This window comes from Rhododendron vialii, chromosome 4a (genome assembly GCF_030253575.1).
Source record: "Rhododendron vialii isolate Sample 1 chromosome 4a, ASM3025357v1".
Classification (NCBI taxonomy): domain Eukaryota; kingdom Viridiplantae; phylum Streptophyta; class Magnoliopsida; order Ericales; family Ericaceae; genus Rhododendron; species Rhododendron vialii.
In genome coordinates this window covers 18,370,995-18,392,516 of record NC_080560.1, presented here as the reverse complement: position 1 = coordinate 18,392,516, position 21,522 = coordinate 18,370,995, and the positions used below count along the sequence as shown (strand labels likewise).

General features: G+C 40.5%; 4 protein-coding genes across 5 annotated transcripts; all 4 read right to left on the bottom strand.

The window, feature by feature from the left end:
* Nucleotides 1-3,796: 3,796 nt before the first annotated feature.
* Nucleotides 3,797-4,441, bottom strand: LOC131323763 (late embryogenesis abundant protein At1g64065-like). The gene has a single exon (XM_058355608.1). It carries the CDS (start codon nucleotides 4,439-4,441, stop codon nucleotides 3,797-3,799), a length of 645 nt encoding a protein of 214 aa, XP_058211591.1.
* Nucleotides 4,442-6,486: 2,045 nt separating this feature from the next.
* On the bottom strand, nucleotides 6,487-11,437 carry LOC131322466 (serine/threonine-protein phosphatase PP1-like). Of its 2 annotated transcripts, none has more exons than XM_058353796.1 (3): nucleotides 11,056-11,253; nucleotides 9,160-9,719; nucleotides 6,487-7,040 (listed from the first exon to the last, which is right to left on the bottom strand). In XM_058353796.1, the coding sequence occupies exons 1-3, from the start codon at nucleotides 11,222-11,224 to the stop codon at nucleotides 6,864-6,866; spliced, it is 906 nt and encodes a 301-aa protein (XP_058209779.1). In that variant the 5' UTR covers nucleotides 11,225-11,253; the 3' UTR covers nucleotides 6,487-6,863. The 2 variants fall into 2 exon arrangements, with proteins under 2 accessions (XP_058209779.1, XP_058209778.1); XM_058353795.1 differs by lacking the exon at nucleotides 6,487-7,040 and adding an exon at nucleotides 7,789-7,824 and having other exon boundaries at nucleotides 11,056-11,437.
* Nucleotides 11,438-12,069: 632 nt separating this feature from the next.
* Nucleotides 12,070-16,051, bottom strand: LOC131323235 (cell division control protein 2 homolog C). The gene is made up of 6 exons (XM_058354926.1): nucleotides 15,506-16,051; nucleotides 14,670-14,781; nucleotides 14,467-14,560; nucleotides 13,837-13,906; nucleotides 13,177-13,315; nucleotides 12,070-12,542 (listed from the first exon to the last, which is right to left on the bottom strand). Exons 1-6 carry the CDS (start codon nucleotides 15,916-15,918, stop codon nucleotides 12,450-12,452), a joined length of 921 nt encoding a protein of 306 aa, XP_058210909.1. The 5' UTR covers nucleotides 15,919-16,051; the 3' UTR covers nucleotides 12,070-12,449.
* A 3,472-nt stretch (nucleotides 16,052-19,523) lies between these two features.
* Nucleotides 19,524-21,061, bottom strand: LOC131323175 (protein LURP-one-related 8-like). The gene is made up of 2 exons (XM_058354855.1): nucleotides 20,630-21,061; nucleotides 19,524-20,281 (listed from the first exon to the last, which is right to left on the bottom strand). The coding sequence occupies exons 1-2, from the start codon at nucleotides 20,894-20,896 to the stop codon at nucleotides 19,877-19,879; spliced, it is 672 nt and encodes a 223-aa protein (XP_058210838.1). The 5' UTR covers nucleotides 20,897-21,061; the 3' UTR covers nucleotides 19,524-19,876.
* Between the last annotated feature and the right edge of the window lie 461 nt (nucleotides 21,062-21,522).

Here is a 21,522-nt window from a genome sequence, read left to right as displayed (position 1 = left end):
TTTTAAGTTGTTTTGCCTATCAATTTCAGGTCTTGTACGGGTGCTGTGTTGGATGGATGCTAGTGAAGCTGTTGGAGGCTTGAACTGCTAGTCTTGAACTACTTTTTTTTATGCTAGCACTTCCTCTCTTTTTTGGATGCTATCACTTACTGGTTTTCAATTGAAATGGAGAGAATTGATAGTGAAAAATTTGGTAGTGAAAAATTCCTCAACAGGTGTATATATGTATTGGACCGGTGAAAATTTGGTAGAGAATTGATAGTGAAAATTTGGTAGTGATGTATATCTTTTTTTTTTGAATTGAGCTTTGTATGTGTTAGAGAAATGGAGAGAATCAAGGTTTTCACCAAAAAAAAAAAAAAATCCTCAACAGGTGGCCCACTGTCAAAATTTTGAATCGGTGTTTGATAAAAAAAAAAACAGGTGTATTGGACCGAAAACTCTCCTGGCCTACTATCAAGTTTTTTTTAATTGGCCCACTTTCAAATTTTTATATTTGGCCCAACGAGGCCCAATTCGGTCGGACCGAATTCCCCGACCGGACCGAATCCACCCCGAACCGAATTGGACCGAACTTAAGAACGGTCGGGATCGGTCCTGGCATTTTCATCCCCGAACTGATTCGGTCTCCAACATTTTTGGACCGAACCGACCGACCCCGACCGAATAACACCCCTATCGTATGCTACTTTCAAATTACTTTTAGTTTATGTAAATTGCATCTTGCGATAAGTGTGCTAGATTCCATATGCTGCTGCAACTATCTTCTGTACTGCATTACTATCTTTAACTTATTCTCTCTATATTCTCTGCTCAATGTTAAGACTCTTTCCAGAAAGAAAGCTAGAAGCAGCTACAATCATTTCACTTTCTCTAGAATGAAAATTGCTCCACAACCATTCGATACAACCCTTCTAGTTGATGGTTGTTTCTCAAATCATCTCAAGCGTGGCTTGTTTGGAATGGTTGCTTTCTCATGTTTATTTTGTTGGTAATTTGCAAATTGCATGGCATACCAGATGTGGAAGCTGTTTCCACTAAGTTGTAGTCTGTATAACAGTTAAGGTATTGGTTAGGTAAACCTTGTAAGTCATAACCACTCAGCTACGGTGGTGCGGGCAGACACGGGATACCAGGGCCCAAGCCCGATTCTCGCGAGTCTATGAGCGCCTGCATCTGAAGATAGCCCAACCAGTGTCATGGTTGGATGATAATATCCGTTGGCCCAGCTAGATTTTATGAGTTTTGTTTATTCAGTATTTATCCAGATAGATTGTTATTTAGAGTTTTATCTTCTTAGGACTTTAGTTTGTTTATCACTATTGTTAGGTGATCTTTATCTTAGTTGTTTTATCTCTTTGTGGAGCCTATGGGGCTCCCATCGTTTGTTTCTTGAGTTGGTGCAAGGATTCCAATTCACCCTTAGGTACAGGGACACCTAAGGTCTTGTTCCACCCTTAGAGTTTTATCTTCTTAGGACTTTAGTTTGTTTATCATTATTGTTAGGTGATCTTTATCTTAGTTGTTTTATCTCTTTGTGGAGCCTATGTGATGCAGTAGCCAAAGAGGAGGAGTTTCATTTTAAGCATGCCAAAGCCCATTTGTACTAACCAGTATTTTCGTAATATTATTGATCGTGGAATTAGGCGTCGGGCTTGCCTGGGTTCGATTGGAAATGGGCCGACGGTCAGAACACAGCGCCATAGGCCCTGTGCCGTGTGTTTTTTAGCCTTCTGAGGCCGTTTAGGCCTTCGATCCGTTTTTGGGCTATTATTTACGCTCTTATAACTTTCGGAAAGTCCAATTAGGCCCATTCTTTTTTCTGATGTTTTGTTTTCCCGTCTAGTTTGTGGGTCCGAATTAATTTCGGTATTGTTTCTTTATGTTTTCTAGGGTTCCTTTATATTCAGTTTAATGCCTGAGGGCTAAACAGTTGATTAATGATAAAGAAAAGAGTCAGAGAGAGTTTCTCTAAAATATCGAGTTTGTGATTGTCCTTATCGCTTCGATCATCAGTTTTCTTATACGCTTCCCTGCATCACTATGGGGCTCCCATCATTTGTTTCTTGAGTTGGTGCAAGGATTCCAATTCACCCTTAGGTACAGGGACACCTAAGGTCTTGTTCCACCCTTAGGTACACCGTACAGGGATACTTACGGGTTTGCTACCGGTTCCACATCTTATGGTATGGCTGGAAAGGTCCTTCGCGTTTCAAGTCTTCTCATTATATTGCAATCTTGTCTATGCCATATTCAAGCACAGATGGGGCTTTCTCAATCTTAAGAAATAAGAAAATAGATTGTCTCCTATTGTATTAACTATGGATTACAATGGTGACTATACTAGAAGGCCGCGTTACCTTCAAGGTACGTTTCGGCCCATTGATGTGGAAATCCGAAACAATGATTTCGATTCAAGTCGTATCTGCTTTTTCTCACCCGTAATCCAGATGAAACGTTAGGGTAAGAAGCAGTAACAAGTGAATTCATCTCTTTGTGATTAGCGGATCAATGATTTACCTATTACTTTGTTGCCATATGGCTCATGGATAATGTTTACTTTGCCTCATTAGCGGTGATGGTTTCATTGTCCTTGTATAGGTTGCATTGCTGCCGAAACGTTATATGGCATGCTAGTCATGGTTTTCTATACAGTGGTACTTTTATGTCTTATTAGTTCTTGTGGTTAGTGTAGTGGAAACTTTACTTAAAAGCTCTCTAGCTATCAATACAGGGCAATATGGCAGGTCAAGGGTGACTTTGCTTGATAGTTGAGAGTTACTTGCCAGCAATTTGCACAAGGGAGGTATCAAGGTATGGAACTCTTCTTATTTCTGGCAAATGACCCTCTACTCGTTTTGATCTTGTTTGGGAAAATGAAATGATTTAACTCGTTTGATCTTATTGCAATAATCTCTCACAATCACACTTGAGCTAGTCCAAAACACAGACTCTCTCTCTCACAAATGGATGATGTATGAAATGTCTCAGGAGCCACATTATTCTCTGACATTTAAAGGGCGAAGGTCAGATAGGGTGAAATGATCTCAGGAGAAACTGTCCAATCTCTGAATTACTGGTTCCAAGCTTGGTTTACATGGTTCTCCGTGGGGTCAGCCTTTGATTAGAACTTAGGTCATATCCCCTTGACATGAGACGATACAATGAAGCATGAGCGTTCGGAAACCTCTAAGTGGGTGTTCCTACTTTACATCAGTAAATTAATAGGGAAGGTAGAATAGCACTAGTCGAGCTCTCACAGCGGGAAAGGTGCTGATTCTCATTCCTTAGAAGCAGGAGCTCCTCTTGACAACAGTTTTTGAGTCCGTTCACTCTACTAACACAGGGTAAGTGATTATTAATACCTGACTGCCGGTGGAGAGACCCTAGACTGCACTGAAACTAGAGCTCTTTCTTGTGTGTACTGAGTAGCTAGTTAGGATGAATTGTTATCTATTTAAATTTTCTTGCTTCTCTTAACAATACCACATCCATAGTCGTGAAAGGTTGAGAATTTGAAGATTGTGTTATCTGAAGGATGGTTTGAGGGACAAAATGGTAGAGAAGTCAAGTTGTGCACAAGAGAGACCGATGCGCCACATTCGTATACCTCATCCAGTCACCAAAAGGGAAGGATAGCAATGTACACAGTGCAATACAACAAAACTCCAGAAGGAAAAACAAAGACCAAAGAGACCACCGTGTTCTTTGTGTAATCCATCTCAATTGCTCAAGCTACAAAAATGCGAAGGAATTAACAAACCAATAAATGTTGCTTACGTGATATTCTTGAACTCTATAGTTTGGTCTTAGAATGACAAGTCTGTTTGGCCACGCTTTTGTTCTTGATGTCAATGATTATGTCGCAGGATGTGTCGGAAGCCGCATGGATTTTGAAAATTCCAATAATGACTTTGCCAGAAATTCTTGTAGACGTGCTGACGGGCAAAGTACCGGAGATGACGTCTGCATACAAATCTGAATTCGAAAGCAATCGGTCGGCCATAAAGGTGACCGTTAAATCCATATAGACGGTTTTGTCTGCCGAAATCTCTCCTGCTGGTATAGAAAGATCTCCCACCACTTGGCCTCTGTAGTTGATGAAGACACAGCTGTGGGTGAACTTGAATCCTATCTTATTCTCGTTCTTAATGGACAGATTCATGTCAAGAGAGATGTTAAAGTACACTTTCAGGCTTGGAATGTCGAGCGAAGTCTGCAATTCTTTTAGAACGACAGAGTGAATGGTGGTCACAGGACGTTTGACTTTGAAGCCTGTGAGCCCAAGTATTAACAGTGTCAGAAATATGCCCAATATTAAAGCAATCGCCGCCAAACATTTGTTTCTTCTTTGCTTCCGACTGTTTCGAGGAGTTGGAAGGGGAGGAGGAGGAGCTCGTGTATATTTCCTATCCTCTGACCAAGTATTTTCTACTTCCATTTTTCTTCTTTCTTTATTTTCTTGAGTTGGCAATGGAAATAAAACTAACCGGAAATTGTACTGTTATAGTTGTTGAAGGCCGCTAATATACAGAATGACAACATATATGTATACTTAGTTTCAAGAAATCCTTAAATTGAAACATTGATGTTGTTTGGTGGCTCAGTTTTGTAGGCTGATTAAGGATTCTGAGCCCCTCCCCTACCAGTTATTTATCACTGAGTGGGGACTGTTTGGCTGGTATGCCGTATGTAAGGTGACTTATTAATGGGAGAGACTGGCTGGTATGCCATATGTAAGGTGACTTATTAATGGGAGAGAGAGAGAGAGAGAGAGAGAGAGAGAGAGAGAGAGAGAGAGAGAGAGAGAGAGAGATTTTTACAACGGAAACAGGAGGGGAGTATATGTGTTTCTGTCACGACAGCTTCAATGTGAATTGGGATATATGCGAAGATCAACTGCTCACAACGATATCGCAATCTTATGGTTCTTTGAAAATAGTATTGAATAAGCAGCCGCTTTCACTTTCCTTGGTGTTTTCATATTTCCAACTTCTTCATATGGTGGCAGAAATGTGTTTATTCGAACATGTATTCCTGGTGCTACAAATGCAGTAGGCTTAGCTAGCTAGCAGTCCAGCTTCAGTGCCTGTACCACAACCCGCCTCTCAATTTGACTAACGCAAAACACGTTACTCAATTTGGTCCCTCCTACCATATGTAAAAGTAGTGGGGTGCAGGGGCGGACGGAAAGGGGGTGTCCGGCCCGCTGAGCAACTCCAAATTCTCTCCTTAATTATACAACTAGTTTAGTTGTTAGGGTAATTTAGAAAATTTCTGTAAGATTGGCACGTGCAAGTCCCTTAGATGAAAAAAAAACCTTAAAATAACTTATATTTGTGTGGGAAAAACTCCCTTAATTCTAAAGTTACCAATAATTTTTTGATCGCACACGTAAAATAAAATGCTGATTACGGATACAACACAAACTTAGACCCACCTAGTGGTAATGAATGAATACGGGATATATTTTTGTTGTCGCCGTAAAAATACACAAGAAAAAGCTTACCAATTTTGCACCGACGGCCACGCGGGGCCCACTCGGGTCCCACACGGAAAATCCGAGCCATTTCCTAAAATATGAAAGAAAAATACGAAGATTGGACCGAGCATGTACACATATCGGATTGAACTGATTTTTCACGGCCCACTCAAGTTTTTTTTTAAGTTATTGAACGGCCCGGATTTTTCATGTAGAACCCAGAGTGGGCCCCTTGTGGCCGTTGGTGCAGAATCGATAAGGCCGCCGTCGGTTAGAAGGACTTGAATACAAACGTGGTTTGGGCCCTCGCTATGCACAAATTCTGCATCCGCCCTCCTCACCTATATATTTGTACATTAGAAATGGGGTCCCTTCTCATAAAGATGGGAGAAATAGGAGTCCAGGACTGAAAATAAGTAGGTTTTAAGAGTGGGCTTTGTGGTTATGAACCGGAAGAGGTAAATACAACTAATTTATGGCTCCATGAGGACCATGACGTGCTGCATTGATCTTTCTAGATGAAAACCGATGAACTTTTCCCGTGGCATATGTAAAACCAAAAGTCGTGGTTTGTTAGTATAGCCTCGGACACATCATTATTCTTCGACAAATTAAGACTTTTGCTGATATATTTGGTTATGTTGGCAACAGCTTTGTTTTGATATGTAGCATTTTTATTTTTGCTAGACAAAAAAGGTTGGAGGAGCGGGCAATCAGAGTAGCTACCTCCCTTGAGCGTGACCTTATGGATTTCAGACTTGCGGCGGACTAGGGACCAGTAGCGTATATCTTTCTACAGTCCAACCACTGCGAGAGCAGAATCTTGATGTAGTGATCACGCCAGAGATGTAATGCATCGTGTTGTAGGCATTGGACACAATCCAATAAGTAATCATCGCTGATCAATACTAGCATGAAACCGATTTTATCTACGCTTCGAGGCACAACGATACGCATTTGGATTTGCTTACGAATTTATCGCTAAGGCTATATCGTCTATTTGAATAGGAAAGAGAAATGCCAACTGTGTAGAACTCGTGCAGTAAATTGTCTAATGAGGGTTGTAGCAGAAAGAAAAGGGTAAAAATTTGGAGAACTAGTGAACAAGATATTATGACTTATAAATAAAATGCACAGGGTTAGTGACACCTGTGCTTAACGTGCTTAATTTGTTACTTCATACTGCACTGAACTTCGCAATCTACTTATTTGTTCCTAGAAGATCATATATGCACAGCCTGTTTTTTTTCTTTTCTTCTTCTGATGCTTGATTGTGAGCTAATATTTCTGCTTCCGGAAACACAGCAACCGGCTCACACCCTTAACACGGTAAGATCGACGTGATGGAGCTTAGCGAGTGCCTGCAGTCTTTGCAAACGAATTACTCCATAAAAGCTAGCTTCCCTCGCCATGGCTTGAGAATCTGGAACGAGCAAAGCAAACTCGCGTCCACATTCATCAGTGCACCCGCGTTGTTGAATTCCCCGCAGTAGTTTGGTGCAGAGAATATGGTAACTAGCTGCCTATCTGCGAAAAATTCATAACCATCCTCCACCACCTGCTCAAATTAGTCGGTGTCACTCAAGAGCAGAGGTAAGCAGTAATCAGTAGGTTCAATTGGTAAATATCAATAATTTTTTGATACTTGGTTTCCATGTCTTCTATGCACTGAAATTGTTAGAGCAACGAAACATGAAAGGTCAAGGCATTTTCGAGAAAAAACAGAGCTTAGTTGAGAGTCACTCTTTTTTGCAAGGCACATGATTTTTAGGAGTCTAAAAGACTTGTTTTTACTTTTCTCAAGTGAACATTTGTTTGGCATAACTTAATGGAGTAATTATACAGTGGTCTTGATGATGCCCAACACTCTTCACCACCAAAAATTCATGTTAAGACTCATACACTTGGTCGTGATAAGAACATGTGATTGTTGAAGGGTTGGGGCACCACATTGCGATTCTCCAAGAGCGCCCAACGATTTTTCTAACTTAATGATAATATGACGCAGTTCTCCAGAAACAGTAATGCGTATAAACAAACTTTCCGAACGAACTTGGTTTTTTTTTTTTTTTTTCAATAGGGAAAATACAAACTTGGTTTACAGGGAAACGGAAAATGCAACGGTATACATGACAAGTTTGTTTGCATAACATTTGTCACTTGGAAAACCAAACTCGTCTGTTATTCAATTTGGTGGTGCAACGTTAATGTTTGACTCGTTCAGTATAGATAGTAAGATAGGAAAAATACAAGGTACACATCCATTTGCACACCAATTCTTACATCTTATTTCACAATTCGTGTAGAATCCTGCGATGTAGTTATGCGGGTCCCACCAACAACTGCGAGAAAATATACGAATAAATGTACAAAAAGAGGTATGTCTAAGCATAGCTCGTCGGTAGTGGATGCATATACTATATTGTTTCTGCAGTATAATGTTTTCATCCAGTCCTATAGTCCTTCGTATTCCAGTGTGTTAGGTAATGTAGTAAATGTGGCTTGCATTTGGGGAAAAAACAACTCTCAGCAGGCAATTCTCGTTCAGACAGAAATCTGAAGCATCCTCTTTCGAACGCAAATCTGGAGCGTCCATACACACTCAGGTTGCAGTCACACGAACTCTCATTTGTTTCTCAGGATGTAGACTAAGTCTGTCTAGGTGAATAACGTGTTTTGTGCTTTCGGGTGTAGGACTTTTAGAGCGTTTTGAGAGAGAAAAACTAGAAGAACATAGAGGCACAATTTAAGAGGACAACCATAAACATTGTACTTCTCCTTATTGTTCAATAGTAAATTTGCCATCCCTTCTTCATAAATGGCGGCACATAGTCTCTTATATCTGATGTTGTTCTGCTTATTGTTCGTAATATATCGATTTGCTATGTTGTGTGCGTTATTAACAGCCATTTGGATTGTGAGTAAATGTAATATAAGAAAGGAGAATGAGTCAATCAAAAAATATTATTTTTTTATTTTGTCATTTTGTCTTTCATTTCTCATCAAATTATCCAATCCATATGTTTGATTTGTCAAGAAACTCTAATCCTTTCATTTCTCTTCTTATGAAATGCCTCAGTTCAAAAGGGCCATAAGAGTGTGTATATAATGTGTGTGTGTGAAAGAATATATGCTGTCCATAGTTGGGTTGTAAGAGCATGTATATGAGATGAGGTAAAAAGGTTTTTTCTCTAGTTTGGAGAGGAAAAGAACAAAAACAAGCATGCACCAGAAGAAGTAAAATATATTTGTGAAAAAACCTCTCTATTTTTAGCGATGCACTGTTCACATGCAAATCTTTTTTTATATTCTTTCTCTCTCTTCTCCCTCCTTCCTCTCTTTCTTTCTACAGCAATTTGTATTACTCTGTATTTTTTAATATTTTACTAGATAGAGAGGAAAATGTAGAGAGACTGTCGTGGTGTGGATGTAAAAAAGTGAAAGGTAAAATAAAAATTGTACTTTTTGAGTAGGTATTTTACCTAATACCAGTACATGCTATAAGTCTTGTAAAGGACCGTAAGTGCTCGCTACTGTCTCAAAGTCTTTAATATGTTTTAGATTTTTGAATGGTATCTTATCAGTAAGATAATTTATCAAATTTGAATTATTGATTGTCGAGATGAATGAATGCTATTCAAAGCTGGGTCCTACGTGCAATGGGAGAGAGAGAGTACCTGGTGCGCACGACATATAAGGTCAAGATCATGCTTCTTCAAAAACTCAACCACCTTATCAGCCCCAAACGTAAACGAAACCCCTCTATCATTCTCCCCCCACCCTTTAACATCCCTATCCGGGTCAGCCCAAAGCAGGTCACACAACAACCCCTGATCCGGCACATCAACGGGCCTCTCAACAGCCCGTACCTGATCCAAGCTCTCCAACTCCGGCGATAGCCCGCCGTGCATACACAGTATCTTCTCGTCTATCACCGCCGCCACCGGCAAGCAGTTGAAGCAGTCTGTGAATATCCGCCACAGCCGGACGCTGAACCGGCGCTTGCACTCGTCGTAGAAGCCGTAGATGCGGTTGATGGAAGCGCACTCGTGGTTTCCACGCAGGAGGAAGAAGTTGTCGGGGTATTTGATCTTGTAAGCTAGGAGGAGTGATATGGTTTCGATGCTCTGTTTTCCTCGGTCGACGTAGTCGCCGAGGAAGAGGTAGTTGGAGTGTGGCGGGAAACCGCCGTATTCGAACAGGCGGAGGAGATCTGGGTACTGCCCGTGGATGTCTCCTGCAAATTAATAGTTTTCCATGAGATTAGTTAACGGGATGAAGAACACGTTTGAGCTGACCATTTAACATTCTTAATCTGACATTTACTTAAGATAGATAGTTGTTTGACCATGTTTCATGCGGAGCTTAAGGAGTAAATAGCCACATGGTGGCCCCGGAGGCGTTTAAGATCACACATTTATATAGGATGCATACAGTCACGAGCTATTTGGACGACGGATTTATTTTAAGTGGATATAGAAGGAAGGTGGTTAATGACCTTCAAACGAGCCTTTTGGTATGACCTTCATTTATAGTAAGAGAACACATATTGTTCTTTTCAGGAAAAAAATTAACCTCAAACTATATGTTGGGTACACAATGTTGATCTTACCAATCACTCAAAAGATAGACACAAATATACGAAAGATATAAAGAGAACTTTTCCAATATCGATTTGTTCAAGGAAAGAGACGGTTGACCCAAGGTTTCACGAATTGGAAAGTGATACCTCCACTATAATAAAATGGATTCAAACTTCATTTGTTGCAAGTGCTCTAAAACCGACAGACACACAATACAATATCGAACGCGGTTGAAGACTTCATCAAAAACCCCTCCCAACACTTCCATCAAACGATGAGGATGACGTGCTATGACTTTAACAAGCTATTTTGTGAACAAACATAAAAAGAATCAGGCAATGGCCGAATCTACAATTAAGCAAAAGAGTGTAGCTAGCCGTACCGACCAAAACCCACCGAAATCGTACCAACGGCCACCGGACGGCCGATCCGAGCCGTCCAAAAATTCTAAAAAAAAAAACCGAGGGGGTCCACGTAAGAATCAATGGCATCCGATGTGTGTATGGTGGTTAGATCAAGCACCCAATTTTTTCGTGTATTCGTGTATATACAAATATACACGAAAAATTGGGTGCTTGATCCAGCCACCATACACACATCGGATGCCGTTAATTTTTGCGTCAACCCCCTCGGGTTTTTTTTTTAGAATTTTTGGACGGCTCGGATCGGCCGTCCAGTAGCCGTCGGTACAATTTCGGTTGGTTTTGGTCGGTCCTCATAGGATTTCTGTAAGCAAAAACTATAAATCTTGCGGTTAAATTTTCAGAACATTGTCTTCTAACATACCAAATTTGAAAAATGAAGCTCATAATAAGCATGTGAAAATCAGCGGTGGGTAGAGGAGGACATTATATCATTGCAAATGTTAAATCATATCTCCTTCAGTCCCCCGACTTCGTGATGTACCCTTTGTCAAATTTTCTTGAATAAAATGTGGGCATAAATGTGTAAATTATATATGTGGGCATAAATGTGTAAATGCTTACATACCACAGACGTTAATGGGAGCTTCTAGCTCAAGGAGGTTAGGCTGGGAGAGGAAAACGTCCTTGGCGGTGGTGCAAAGAAGACGGATCTCAGGCTCCGCCAGCTGAATCTTCTTCCCTCTGATCTTTCCCCCTTCCAACAGCCTTTCTATCATCCCATCCAACCCTTCCATTAATCTCTCAAAACCACCCCCTCCCTCAATTCCTCTTCAACATATAGTTAATTTCCTCTCTTATCATTATCATTATGCGATCGATGTTCTTATCTTATGGATACAAACATTGGATTGGAGGAAATAGAAAAACACAAAGGGAAACAATGGTAAGAGTTTGTTTCTTCTTTTCTTCAACAGAGAGAGAGAGAGAGAGAGAGAGAGAGAGAGAGAGAGAGAGAGAGAGAGAGAATTGGCGGGGCCGTTGGAGATATGTTTGGCGAATCAGTTACGTCCCAGCATGCATATGAGGTCAGCATGATTTACCCGTACACATTGCAAAGAAATGGGGTTTATTTAGACCACTTGATGGATTGAACGGTTTATCCATGTCATGTTTGGCTGTAGCAATTGTAGCCAGTTACGTTTACAAAAGGAACACACATTTAAAACACAACTACCAATTTCGAGTACAGTTTTGTCCGGACTTGTGTCTTAAAAGTAAGCTTAATAATACTCCATCTGTCCCTAAATAAATGTCCAGACTGGAAACTTAAACCTATAAAAAGATGCATTTTCAAATTGTAAAGAGTTAGAATTATTTAACGAAAAAAATACATCTAAAGCTTAAGTTTATGGGCCGGATATTTATTTAGGAACGGAGAAGGGAGTACTTGTTTTCAACAACAGAAAGAAGAAAACCAATTATGCAATTAACTCATCCTCATTGTAAATTAATCATTCTCCATAGCCATTGATCAGAAAAAAAGCTGCCTGCTGCAACCGTAAAAACACTACCGAAATGATGTGCATCCTCCAAATCAAGTGCTGAAAATCAAGAATAATTGCAGCCCTATAGCGCAAACTGATAAACCAAATACGATTTCATTGTGTGTTGTTTTAACACGAGTAGACCAATACAACCACCGAAATGTCATCTTGCTGGTTGTTGGAAATTGTAATTTACTTAATGGCAGAAGTCTACATAGAAACAACAATGTGAAATGTGTACTCAACATGCAGTTGAGCTCTAAAAGATGTCACGAGACAGAAATAACAATCCCTTAGAGATAAAAGCTTCATCTACTATCATCACCGATCCACAAGTGAAATTTTGAGAAGCAGAACAAAAACTCAGGAGGCACAAAATGAGAAAACTGAAAGATGTGATGAGACAGTTCAAATCACCAAGCAGATGACATCCATCATGATAGCAACAGACTTCACTGAGCATCAAGATGCTACTTCAGAATTGAGACTTGTCCAAACTGTCAAAAAAGGGATGATCAAGCGCTGCTTTAGCTGAGATCCTCTCTGCTGGATCATATTTCAGCATTTTCTGCATTTGTCAAATACCGAAACACAATGTTAAACATGGAAAATGCCAGCATAACAAAGACAAATAGTTTTCACAAGACTACAAGAGTGCTTCCACTTCTTTCGCATTTTAGGAAGCATATTGGAAAGGGTCAAAGCTACACCGTTGATAATGAAGCCAACTCTTATTTAGTGGATCTGTGTGGGGAACAAAGCTCTATTTCTATTCCACCAACAGTTTGAGCCAAACTTAACTCGTGCAGTGAACTTACACAGAAGGGGTCAGCCTTTGTTATGCAAACAAAAACACCTACTCACAGACGAAATCGTGGATCTGTTCATCTGTTTCATTTAAAAATTGAATTCTACCACTTCTATCAGTTCAAATCCTGTCAAGGATTGGAACCTAGAGACAAAATGAAATTACCTTTGGCCCTCCATTTCACATTGTATTTTGAAACACAAAAATAAAACAAGACATACCTTGGACAGGCACGGAAATGAGAAACATAAAGACAACCATAGAATCATTTGTGCTAATAAATCATCTAAGTATGTTCCCCATAAACATGGCCATAGAAACAATTTCCAGTATGTAGGCTTCTTGTGGATATAAAGCACCTAAAAGAAGCGAAATTCGAGCATTAAGTCATTACCGATAAAAGATCGAGACCATCAGGTTCCAATGCTGGAACGGCACGTGCCAAGTTCTGAGGCTCCCACTGGGGATACACATGCCAGTCCTGTAGAGAACTGACTCCTGGCCACTGCTTCTCTGTTGGTGTTCCCATCATCCTTCAACAAAGCATGTACAAGAGGTCAAGAGCCCGTTTGTAAATGGTAATCGGAAATGGATTCAGAATGTACCATCGTGCAAGTGCAATCTGTGGCTACTACTGTAATGAAGGTAATGCTATGAAACAAAAGCTGTAATAATGACCATTTGTGTGCCTAATATCAAAGAGAAGTGAACCACCATCATCTTACTGACTCTCATATTGATGTATCTTTCATTCAAAGAAATTTCAGAAAAAGTTTTAACTGATGACCTTCCGCTTCCTTTTCTACCCAAAACTTTGTAAATGAACATCAACTCTCCCTCTCCCACTCAACCTGTCCTTACAGTGCATAACGAATTACAGGACAACAAATACTCAAAAAATATTGGAATAGATGTGAGCAGAAATCAATTCTTCTTTTATTGTTTGTGTCCCCCACAACCACCAAATTGCTTCAGGACCATAACCAAAATCCAAGAGAAGTATGAGCCAGGATAGGAAGGCAAGTAACTAGCCAACACTAAACAAATACTATACCTGAATATGTGAAGCAGCTGCTGGAACTCAGAGTCTCCAGGAAACAAAGCTTGTCTCCTTGCCATTTCAGCTTCAAGGAATAATCATGGAAAGGTAACAGCGTAATATTAATTAACGTGGAACAAAGATGCAAGGTAAACGAAAAACTGACTTCAAATGGTGAACCAAAGAAAGAAAATCAAAATCAGCTATACACTGCAGGCAACAAAGAGTCAAACACGTATCCAGTTAAGGCAGTAACGACCAATAGACCACAGTTTGCTGAACTTTTAAATTCAAGAAGTATAACAAAATCCACTGGTAATCTGTTATGCTAGGATTATGACAAAATCAGTTTGCTCATAAAAAAGCAGAGATGGACTGAAAACTGACTATGGGGGTAAATCCCTAGCTCCTTATTAAGTATTTGACCCCAGCTGATGTGTTGTTTGGGCTTTAGGGTAAACGGTGACGGACACTCAGTATACATTATACAGTAATGTGAAAGCTACAAGAGAAAGTCAGAAATCTATTGAGAGGGCAAGTAGACTCAAATCTACTCAAGCCTAATCTCTAGTCTCTTGATGGCAATTCAATCGAGCAAATAGCAATTGCAAACGAGAGAAAACATATGGAGTAGAAGGATTTTACCAAATATGCAACCCACAGACCACATATCCACTCCAGTAGAGTAATGAGAAGATCCCAACAAAACCTCTGGAGCTCTGTACCAGAGAGTAACAATCTGTGGAAACAACAAAAGAATGGTAAAACGAAAGAGCAGTATGCTAATCAAATCCGACGAAACAAAACTTACGGATAATTGAGTAATGCCAACTGATAAGAAGACAGACCTCATGAGTGTAGCTCTTGAGAGGAACAGTGAAGGCCCTTCCAAGGCCAAGGTCAGCAATCTTCAGTATCCCCTTCTCTTTGTCCACCAAAAGGTTCTGTGGCTTCAGATCTCTATATTAGGGAAAGTGTTCATTTAGCATCAACGAATTTCCTTTCTTGGATAAATGTCCATTCAAATAGCATGAAGATTAAGATCTTATCACACAACAAAAGCACACTCATATTCTTGGTTCGTCAATATTGTCTACATCCACAGCTCATACCAATTTTCAATATATTACTAAATGATTGCTAACAATTTTACATCAACAAATCACCACAATAACTCAAGTTGTTCAAAGGAATCGATCACAACATATCCATGATCACGTAATGAGGTGTCCAGTACTACTCAAGCTTCACAAACCCTACAATTAAGTAAAAAATAAAAAATAAGTAAGTAAAGGTTAAGCGGTTTCAGATCTCTGTATTTCAGAAACTGTTCATTCATTATCTACGAGTTTATTTTTTAACAGATGTTGAACCAAATAGCACGAAGAATAAAATCCATCACAACAAGAACACACTTTATACTGGGTTCAGTGATTTTTTTTTTTTTTCAATAACTCAGGTGTCCGGCCAACTTTCACGCACCTCGACTTACATGAATAATAATGACGTTTAGTTACATCAACAAATCACCATAATACGTAACTTCAACAGTTTAAAGGAATCAATCACAATGTATCTGTGAACACGTGGTGTGTTATCCAGTACTAATCAGGCTTCACAAACCCTACATTTATAAAAAGAACGAAGTAGAGAACGAAAGCGAAAAAAGAAAATGAATGGATACCTGTGGAGGACACCATGGGAATGACAGTGAGCGACCCCCTTACACAACTGATACAAAAAGCTCTGGACCAACGAGGGGGGAAGCGGCCCGGGGTTCGGGCCCTTGCGGTACGTATCAATGAACTTCTTGAGATCGGTGTCGATGTACTCGAAGACGAGGTAGAGCAGGGGCTTGCCGTGCTCCTTCTTGCTGTCGACGTGCTCGACGCAGAGGAGGCGGACGATGTAGAGCGACTGGGACAGCATCTGGAGCAGGGAGACCTCCCTGAGTGCGGTCGGCGGCACGCCTTCCTCGTCCATCTCCAGCCGCGTCTTCTTCAGGGCCACCAGTTGTCCCGTCTCCTTGTCCTTTGCCTTGTACACTTTCCCGTACGTGCCTTCCCCTACCTTCTCCAGCTTCTCGTATTTCTCCATTTTTTTTTCTCGATGGAATCTAATGCTTGGATTTCTGGATTTGGTTTTGGTCTGACCTAATTTTAGGGTTTGGATCAGAAAAAGAAAACGCTGTTCATATCTGAGAGAGAGGTGCGAGTTGTGTTGTTTTGAAAATTCAAATTAAAGAGAGAGCGTTTCCGCCCTTTGCGAATTCTAGCACGTGGGCCCCACAGCAACGGTACCTAAAAACGAGTCCTGCTACACAGCAGATCTGTGCACAAATTTTATTGTGAGACCCACCACATGTCTCATACAAATCATCTGAGTCGTTCATTAAATGTAAAAAGAATTTCAAGGGTCCAAGTAAAAAATAAGCTCAATCCGATACCTATAAGTGCTTCATCCAATCATTTAACTTTTCATTCAGATTTCCGGATAATGAAAAATTATATGGTTGGATCGAGTATCTATAAGTATTGGATTGAGCTTATTTTTTACTAAGACCCTTGAAAAAATGTTTACATTTAATGAAGTGTTCGGATGATTTGTGTGGAACCCGTGATAAATTTCATAATGAAATCTGTGGACAATCTATGCACAGATCTGCTTTGTGTAGACTTTCGGCCTAAAGACGCTCTTTTTCCTCTTCTTGGCAATTTGAATTTTCCGTTATTCTTCCTATAAATTAAACAATGGTAAATTACATTAAACCCCCTTAAGAATTGTTCAATAGTCTCATACTATCATGAGGCATGTTCATGTGATGCTCTCAACCAATTACGTAGTGAAAATTTTTATGGGTGAAGCATAATTATCCTCTCTTGTTGGGTGATTGGGAGACAAGAGTTGACCCACTTAGTGTAGGGGCGGCGATAATTTATTGGCTGGAAGCACCATGTAGGACATGCTACTTGGTATTCCGGGACTATTGAAGAATTTTCCATCAAAATTGGGATGACCATAGGAAAATGGATCATCTCCGGTCCTAAAAGGAACTAGACCGCTCTGTCTGACCTCGGGAAACACAAGCTTTTTATGGCTCCATTTCATGATTGAAACAGTCAATTCTTTAAAACTCGTTGAGATTGAACACAGATTAACATGATTATGGGACGCACTTCTTTTTTATCATACTAGACTAAACTCATTTATCTCAAGATAGAAAGTGAGTGATTTCCGATTAATGCGAATTTTGGCACAGTTAATGATCACGACGAACTTAAAAGAAACGAAGAATTTTTATCATCCAAGTTACCCATAAAAAAGATCACAAATGGGCCAAACCGGATATCCAAGTTACCCTCCTCTCATGGTCCTCTCTCTCGTTTTCTTGACGTTTCGTAGGGTGGTTAGCAACCTCTCTTTCGAAGCACGACATGTTATCTTTGTTTACTGTTTTAATCAAGTTTACATGCTCTCAACTGTCTCATCATCGCTTTTCTAGCTAGCGGTCATCGCATATTCAGCAGACGCTTGTGCAGCGAATTATGGCATTCACGCTTGTTCAGCGAATCTCAACATGCCGATCATGTTTCTTTAGCAATTTCTATTCTCTTCACTTTTTTCAGTGGTCATCGCTTGTTCAGCGGACACTTTTGTAGCGAATTACGGCATTCATGCTTCTTCAACAGAGCCAGTTTTATATGTTATGTGGATCCTGCGTCCCTGCAGTGAGGAAAACTGGCTGCAATTTGCAGCCCCCAAAACGACGTCGTTTTGGGGCGTATTTTGTTGTCACGTGAATCCCTCCTTGCTCTGACCAAACTATCTCTCTCTCTCTCTCTCATCTTCTTGCATTTTCTTCTCCAAGTGCTCTCTCTCTCTCTCCTCTTCTGTGTAACTGTATTTTCTTCTCCCCATACTAAAAATCTGCTCCCCTAATCCCCCATCTACTATGGTCATCAATGAATCCAGAAAATCGATCGAATCAAATATGAAGAACCCATATAAATCTCTGCTTAACCATTCAATTAGTAAACTAGAGTGAATCTCAAGAACACATAGTGGCCCCATATAAATCCAATCAAATATCAAGTCCAAGACCAGAAGAGAAAACAACACCACAAATCTTTAATTTGCATACATTCAACACGGAATCCCCAAAAAGACATATCAAATTCTTGTCATATATTTTTTTTCCCGTAATAATCTTCTTATGATATTTTATCAAAGGTTTGCTGTGATTGCTTTGGTCCCCCTTTGATTATTGTTGCAACTGATGACTGATCATGTCTTCTTGTAAGTTGAGGGGTGAGTTGGAGGAAGGATCTTGGAGAAGAAAATGAAAAGGAGAAGAAAGGGGTCAGAGAGAGAGAGAGAGAGTTTGGTTAGAGCTACTGGGGCCGGGGAGCCAGGGATTCACGTGACAACAAAATACGCCCCAAAACGACGTCGTTTTGGGGGCTGCATATTGCAGCCAGTTTTCCTCACTGCAGGGACGCGAGATCCATGTTATGTGGGGTCGCCACCCAAGTTGGGCACCACAATAGAGCAAGTTGTAAAGAGCCGCTGACTCATTGAAGACATTCATTTACCATTCTTTTGTGTGTGTGCGCGCGAACGCGATGCCGCTATTTTGGGTGACTTAGCAAAAAATTCCTCATATTTACATTTTTTAAGCTCAAGGACAACCTTTTGCAATCAAACATAAGGACAAATGTGCCTATGAAAGTGCCTAAAATCCTAGGGTACTCTATATGAAAGTGCCAAAAATCCTATGATATCTTATGAAAGTGCCTAAACTATTAAAACTCTATAATAAGAAAGTGCACCTTAAAATCTATGAAAGTACCTAAACATGTTTTGGCCTTATGGCTAAAAACTCAAAAAGTTGAAGAACCTCCACTGAAACTATTTTGTTAGCGTCCTTCCCCTAAATGAAAACTATTTTACCTTCCTTATGGTTAATTTTCCCATAATTTGGTCCCCATGGATGCCTCTATTTAGGAATGTTAATCTAGATTAGGAGCAAATATGTGACTTGGATAAAACTAGGGTGGCCTTCTGGATCAAAACAAGTGTGTGACTACGTTAAATTGAGGGTTTGAACTCTGTATAGTGGCTAAGATTCAGGATATATTTTCAATGTTTTCGCAGATTTTAATAGGAAATGCTTGCAGTATAAGTGTTGCAGCATATTGTCATGCCTGAGATTTTCCCTTTCGACGCGGGAGGTTGAAAGAGTGACTCTGTTTTGTGGTCTACGAAGTTATAAAAGAAAGGATTCGATAATTCACTGTTACAAGTGGGGAAGGTGTTAGGCACCCCACACTCTCCTTTCGTTTTGGTTTTCCTCTCTTCCATTTCCATAATGGGGTTTTTTTTGAGTCTTTCTCGAATCCGCTTTGATAATATTTGGCGGCGTCGATTTTCTCAATGAGAAATACACTATTCCAATCACAAAAGCGGCTTAGAAAATGCCCAAAAAAAAACCTCAGCAGGACTGCCTATGGAATCGAAGAGCCCCACCCAAGATTGAAGAAGGTAATAGACGATAAGAACAAGGGGGTGCTGGCATGCCTCGAGGCCTTGACCACATGAGAATCAAACCAAATGGTACCGAATAACCCATTGCCATCTTGTCCTATTTTCTCTATATGCTCTCTGCATACAAAATTATCAAATCAAATAAAGAGGACATCAAGTGAGTCACCCAATTATTTTCATTGAAGTTTTTTTTTTTAGTTTTTCAAAAAATTTACATACACCTCACCTCCTCCAAGCTTGGTCTTTTGTATAAAAGGAAAAAACCAAGCTCCAAAATAAAATAAAATAAAATAAGTACAAGAAAAGAAGAACAAACAATCAGGGATGAGTTGGGTTGGGTGGGGAATATCTCTCTTCCAATAGCAACAAAAAGTAACAGGAAAATATAAAGACATGGCGCCCATGGCTGCCGATACAATTCAGAGTCAAATATGATGCTGCTAAGGGCTGGATTAGTGTATGTATACCCATATGTAAGTATACACATATAACTGCATATACACGGGGGACTTCAAATTGAGAAGCGTTTCGAGGATCCGAACATCTGGTCAAGCAAGATCACGAGGGCCATGGCGACGGCGGCGTCCATTTCCGGCTGCACGACGAGACGGAACACGTCGACGCCGAAAGCCACGCCACCGACCCCGGGCTCCTTCCGCTTGATCTCCGCCACTCGACGCCTGTCGCCGTCGTACACGGCGCAGCACCTCTGAGGGTATGAGCCCTGTATGTCGTATAAGGGGCTCTTCGGTGAGGAAACGGGACTTGATCCATTGCCGCTGCTGCTGGCGCAACCTGAGGTCACGTGAGCTAAGGATTTCGAGCTGAGGCGGTTCACCTGCTTCCGAACGGAGAGAATTGGATTCACGGTCGTTTCTCCGTTGTAGATAAGCCAGTTGTCCGATAGGCTCAGCCTCTGTTTATGGAAAAATTACGAAAGTCATTAGAGAAGAGCATATCAAACGCGTACTCATAAGATCTAAACTGTCGTTCTGACGGTTTTGTTTCATTTATATCCGGATGTCCATACACGCATCTTAACTAATACTGGGGCTTTGAAATTCACGACCATGAATGTTTGAAATTCACGACCATGAATGTGAAAATTCCGAACCTTGACACAATTGTTAGATTTGCTTAGTCATTAACTTCAGGGCTTGAATTTAGTCGAGGTGCATCATACTAGACCCGACATCTGGTGATAAAAAAAAAATCGATTCTACAATTTCACAGATATATGCAGACACGAACACCATATGTGTACCTTGCGGCGGATGGTGAGGAGGGATTTGCCGGAGGCGTCCATGAGACTGATCTCGCCCTTGCTTCCACTACAGTAAGTGTCAACGCGGAAGACCAAATTGCCCGTGGCGTCAAACACCGTGAACCCATTGCAATTGAAAAGCAACGATTTCTTCCAGACAGTCAGAACCACAGGGTTCCCATCCGAACTCGGACACGGGTTGATCAGTTTCTCAAAGGAAGCAGCCGCGGCAATAGCTGTGTTTGCATTTGGATATACCTTTGTCATACCCGAAAATTGCCGGACTTGAAAGACTGCTGCAGCACGAATTGATCAACTACAATCGTGACCAACTTATAGCGGGGGGGGGGGGGTGTCGGGTGTGTGTGGTAGGTTAAGGTGTTTTTTTTTTATGTGGGTTATGTGAATTTGGGCTGGGGAGAGATAGATGAAGATAGGGGGAGTCCTACGCAAAGGTCACGATATATATAGGTCTACATACAAGGCCAAGGGGTCTTTATGGCGCATGATAGTAAAAGTCTACTTTAGGTGCGCCACTTTGAGTTTGAGATGACGTTTGACTCGTTTAACATAACAGTGGGACGGAAAGCAAAACAAAAAAAAAGAGAATCGGACGCCCGATCTCCTGCGATCAACACGACAGATGGTGACCGGGAGAATTTTATTCAGTGCTCTTTGAGTCTTTTCCGTCGAATAATATTGGTGAAGGAATATTTAACGTTATCTTTCATCATGTGCCATAAAATAGTAAGACGCGTCGCGATTTAATTTGATTGACAATCGAAGTAGTTCATTATGTAAGTATAGGTGTGGTGTATTCATCGTCAATGTAATCAATTAAGTTGATGGGGCATAGGTAAAAACTTGATCGAACCAATATGGTCATACACCCA